General features: G+C 36.1%; 1 protein-coding gene across 1 annotated transcript; it reads left to right on the top strand.

Annotated features, from left to right (window-relative positions):
* The first annotated feature begins 519 nt into the window (after positions 1-519).
* LOC144997668 (uncharacterized) lies at positions 520-4412 on the top strand. The gene is made up of 9 exons (XM_078957545.1): positions 520-661; positions 1221-1394; positions 1502-1901; positions 2158-2432; positions 2521-2589; positions 2663-2719; positions 2936-2988; positions 3070-3145; positions 3226-4412. The coding sequence occupies exons 1-9, from the start codon at positions 621-623 to the stop codon at positions 4145-4147; spliced, it is 2067 nt and encodes a 688-aa protein (XP_078813671.1). The 5' UTR covers positions 520-620; the 3' UTR covers positions 4148-4412.
* Positions 4413-4872: the final 460 nt, after the last annotated feature.

Raw genomic sequence — 4872 nt, 5'->3', positions numbered from 1 at the left:
TTCATTGCAAGACTGGTGAAATTTTAGAGGAATGTATTTTGTGCATTGACATCTCTTTTACAAAAAGAATTCTTTACCATCTCTTTAACTGAATTAAACTTGAGAATATAGCGGAAGTTATGTGTAATTTCTTTTATATGGAAGGATATCTAATCATATCTTGGTGAAATTGCTTAGGAATGAGCCTTTTTAATATCAAACATTTCTGTTTATGAACTTATTGGATACTTATTCTGCTATTACGTCAACAATTTAGCTTTTACTTTATATATTTAAGTGCTTATTTTGAAGTGTTGTATTACTATATATATTCTCATTGGTAGGTTGCAGATTTTATGGTTGTTGCAAGATACATGCTCGGAGATATTTGTACACGTAAGAGGTATATCAACGCCTCCAAACCATATTTCCTGCCATGTCAAATCTTAAATTTTAAAAATCTTCCACCACTCTCCCTCCTCCCGGACGCCAATAACCTTTACCCTTCGCATTTATCGTCCATATCTCTCTCCCCCTATCTCTCTAGAATCCAAACATTATCAGATTTTTCTGGTTTTTCATTTCAAATTGGATCTCGAGTTTGATTCTGCTTCGTTCCCCCAAAATCACCAAGTCAAACGATGCAGCGACTCGTTGACAACTTTCTCGCTGTCACAAAAGAGTTAGTTTCTCCCTCCCTCCCTCCCTCCTTCCTTCCCTAATTCAATTACATAATTTAACGTGTGGGTAGTTTGATCGATCGAATTGGTAATGCTGATTAATAACGGAGTTTGATCGTGTTGGTTTATACGAACATGAAGACGATTACAATGAAATCGTATATGATGAAGATATTCTGCTTCATTATAGGAATTTAAAATCGTTTTCGTTTTGTATTAAGCTTTCATATTTGGATAGCTGATTCAGCGCATGCATCACATGTTGTATCTATGAATGTACGCATATGCATGATTTTTGTTTGATTCGTAGCATTTCTGGAAACGACATGTATGCGAAATAACATATGTTTAATTGATGGGTTTAACATTTAGGCGTTGAATTTGTGACACATAGCTTCCATTTATACTCATGAACGATTAGAGAGCATGAGGATTTGAGATTCGATGATCAAAACTGATGAGAGATTATGAAAATTAAACATACATGGATGATTGTAATTAAATGTAATTCATTCCATTGTCTAAAATCGATAACGATTGGATTATGTTTATTTTATTCAGATCTGTGAAGACTGTTACTTATGAGTCATTAAGTAACATATTAAGGCTGATAAATGGATTGTCTGCACTATTATTGTCTATATTGCCTGGCAAGGCTAATATGCTTGAAGGAGTCCAAGGTTGGGAGCTCAAACCAACTTTACGTGGCCCTAAGTTACCACGTTGGATGGAAGAGTAAGTTTATTTGAATATTGATTCTGTAAATAAATCATGCATGTTCTTCATAATCTTAATTAAAAATTATCACATCGAGGTTTGAAATATTGATTTTCTTGATGTAGTGGGGCGTCATCATTTAACCACTTCATTCATGAACTATCGGTGGATTATGATTCAGCATCAAGTGTAGAGTATTCATCTGGAGAAGACTTGGATGATTATGATGATGCTTACATTTACCCTGCTTCTCCAATGACACCTTACGCAAAATTCTCACGAGCACCAAGCTTCACCAAACGTGAAAGGAATCGGGCTCATTGGATTTTGTCCATTATCATGTTCTTTTTAATTCCTGTAAGACTTTTGTTCGGGATACCGTTTTATATGTTTAAAACCATTTTCATGAGAAGCAAAAGGCCACCGGTGACAAGCCCTGGAAGGATGAAGAATTCACAAGCCGCCAAGAAAGGTCTCGATCATGTTGTTCAACGGGCTACTGACAAAAGACGCGGTGTTGTAGAGGTTCATTAATTACCACTTACTTTATACAATAAAATGACAGTTTTGTCCTTACTTTGCATTTAATGTTCTATTAAATACTTAGTTAGTTAAGTAATAATAAGAGAGTATTTTGGTAAAAATGTTATTTATTTTTATAAGTAGACTATTATTTTGGGACAAATCAAAAATGAAAGATGGACTATAATTTTGAGACAAAGGGAGTATATTACAACGACATCCAAACTTGTTATTTACACGGGTTCTTTTGCATTGGTAGGATCTTCATCTAGGAATAGAGATATGTATAGAAACCGTGTTTGATGGTATTCACCACGCAGCCCATTGTGTTCTTCATCCATTGGATTCTCTAGTGATGTTATTAAGGTGGTCTTCGAATGGTGTTGGGAAAATTCCACGTAATGATTCAGGCACCTCGGTCTCCACTGCCACTCTTGCTGATACTGATCCTACTCCGACTGTAAAGAAAAGTAATTTGAGTACTAGACTTAATACAGATTCTCGCACGTGTCGAGATGTCATTACAGGAGAAGGGTAAGAAGAGTAACAATAACAATAACTGTAACAATAGTTATCGGTAAAAGTAAAGTAAGAAACATTTTATCATCGTTCAAAATTTCAGGTACCCTTATGAAGTTATTAATGTTGTAACATCCGATGGATATGTTCTCCTTCTGGAAAGAATTCCAAGGTAGAATTTTTGTTTTGTTTGTATTTTTTTTTCGTGTTTCAATTCTTAAAAAGTTTCTTTGATTTACAATTAGGCCGAAAGCGAAAAAGGTTGTTTATTTGCAACATGGTGTATTTGATTCGTCTATGTGGTGAGTAATTATATTTTCAATCTACAATGTGATACTATAAAACTTTTGTTCGGGATACCGCTTTCTTTTTATGTTACTATTTTGTAAAAACATAATTTTTTTTTGCTATTTTATACGTAAAAAGCAAGGAATTAGATTAAATTTGTAATTTTTTCTCCTATAAATTCTGGCATGTATCTTCAACGATTAATCGTTGTTTTCTGGTTTTCTTACTAGTTGGGTTTCAAATGGCAATGTCGGGTCTCCAGCTTTTGCAGCTTATGACGCAGGTAAGTGATATTCATCTTTCACAAACTTGCTAATAACTTTTCAACACCCAAATCGATAACAAATTCTCTTCTCTGTTTCAGGTTATGACGTTTTCCTTGGTAATTTTCGTGGTCTAGTTTCTCGAGAACATGTTGACAAAAGCATTTCTTCACGACAGTAAGTTCAGGTTTTAGAAATCAAATCAGGATCAAGTTTTCTATCAGATATTGAAATGGCAATTTCGTATGATTTTGTAGGTATTGGCGTTACTCCATCAATGAGCATGGAACCGAAGATTTACCAGCCATGTTTGAGAAGATTCACCAAGTGAAAACTCAAGATCTAAAATCGTTGTCTGAAGATAACACAGAAGAAGAAAAAAACCCCGAACAACAACCTTATAAACTCTGTGTAATATGCCATAGCTTAGGCGGAGCTGCGATTCTTATGTACGTCGTAACGCGTCGGGTAGAAAAAAAGCCTCACCGGCTATCGAGATTAATCCTTTTATCTCCGGCTGGATTTCATCACGATTCCCCGTTTTTCTTCACCGTAATCGAGTACACATGTCTCTGGTTAGCTCCGATTTTGGCCCCAATCTGTCCGGGATTATACATCCCCACCAGATTCTTCCGGATGCTGGTCCACAAATTAGCCAGAGATCTCCAAAACTATCCCGCCGTCGGCGGGCTGGTCCAAACCCTAATGAGTTACCTAATCGGTGGCGACAGCTCGAATTGGATCGGAGTGATGGGGTTACCTCATTACAACATGACTAACATGCCCGGCGTTGCTTTTGGGGTGGCGCGTCATTTAGCTCAGATCAAACGCGCGAGAAAATTCGTGATGTTTGATTACGGGAGTCGTGAAGCTAACATGCGAGTTTATGGTACGCCGGAGCCGATGGATTTAGGGGAACGGTATAATCTGATTGATATTCCGGTGGATCTTGTTGCCGGGAAGAACGATAAGGTGATTCTTCCGTCGATGATTAGGAAACATTATAGGGTGCTGAAAGAGGGAGGCGTGACTGCTTCTTATAAAGAATTTAATTATGCTCATTTGGATTTTACGTTTTCTCATCGACCAGAACTTTTGGAATATGTAATGTCTCGTTTGCTTCTTCTGGAACCAAATTTGAAGCTCAGGCAGTTGAAAATGAAGATGAAAAAATGTTAAACCGATAGAGGTTAGTTGTTGATTGAACCTTTTGTGTTTTTTAGCTAAGTCATAACTCTCTGAAACTAGAAGTTAGATATGGTTCTCTGTATATATATGATATGTGTATGTAGATTATATATCTATATCTCTTCCATCCATTCTCCCTCTATATTTTTATGGGAATGGAGATAGATGCTTGGTGAGTAATGTAGATCTGAGTTGTATGGTTGGATTCTTTTGTTACTTTGAGATAATAGAGGAGTTGGTGATAGAGAAGAAAGAACATGCTGCATGATATTTATACTCTATCAAGGGGTGAGGATTATGAATTGATTGTTATAATTAGAGAGGAATGTAGAATGGTGTCATTATCAAAATTTCTTGAATTGTAAGGATTGTGTTTTTTTCACTATCCTTAAATAATAATTCTCTACTCACTAGCTAATAGTTATGTGTCGTGTCCTTGATCAAATTAGTGTATACATGTGTACTCTGCAGAACATGAATTGTATTAGATCATGACTGAATCCCCTTTTGGCGTTCATATAAATTCCAATAACCTAAAATGACATGATGAACATGGATTCTTGAGCTGAAAGATTTCATGAACATTGAATCTATGAGGCATTTGGCAATGTTGTTGCTAAGAGAGATGAAGGAGGATTACAACCCGAAGACTATTATAGTAATGTTGGCGCACGACCCAATGACTAAATTGTAGGTTTGTAATGGCATCTCGACCT

This window comes from Lactuca saligna, chromosome 5 (assembly GCF_052625555.1).
Source record: "Lactuca saligna cultivar CGN05327 chromosome 5, ASM5262555v1, whole genome shotgun sequence".
NCBI lineage: Eukaryota > Viridiplantae > Streptophyta > Magnoliopsida > Asterales > Asteraceae > Lactuca > Lactuca saligna.
This window is presented reverse-complemented; position numbering and strand designations above follow the sequence as displayed.

Bases quoted from the DNA above. Each gene is read 5' to 3' on its own strand.
- LOC144997668 (XM_078957545.1), top strand. From the start codon at position 621: ATGCAGCGACTCGTTGACAACTTTCTCGCTGTCACAAAAGA. The intron at 2,433-2,520 runs GTAAGAAGAGTA...TCAAAATTTCAG, and splicing joins GATGTCATTACAGGAGAAGG to GTACCCTTATGAAGTTATTA. The intron at 3,146-3,225 runs GTAAGTTCAGGT...ATGATTTTGTAG, and splicing joins AAAAGCATTTCTTCACGACA to GTATTGGCGTTACTCCATCA.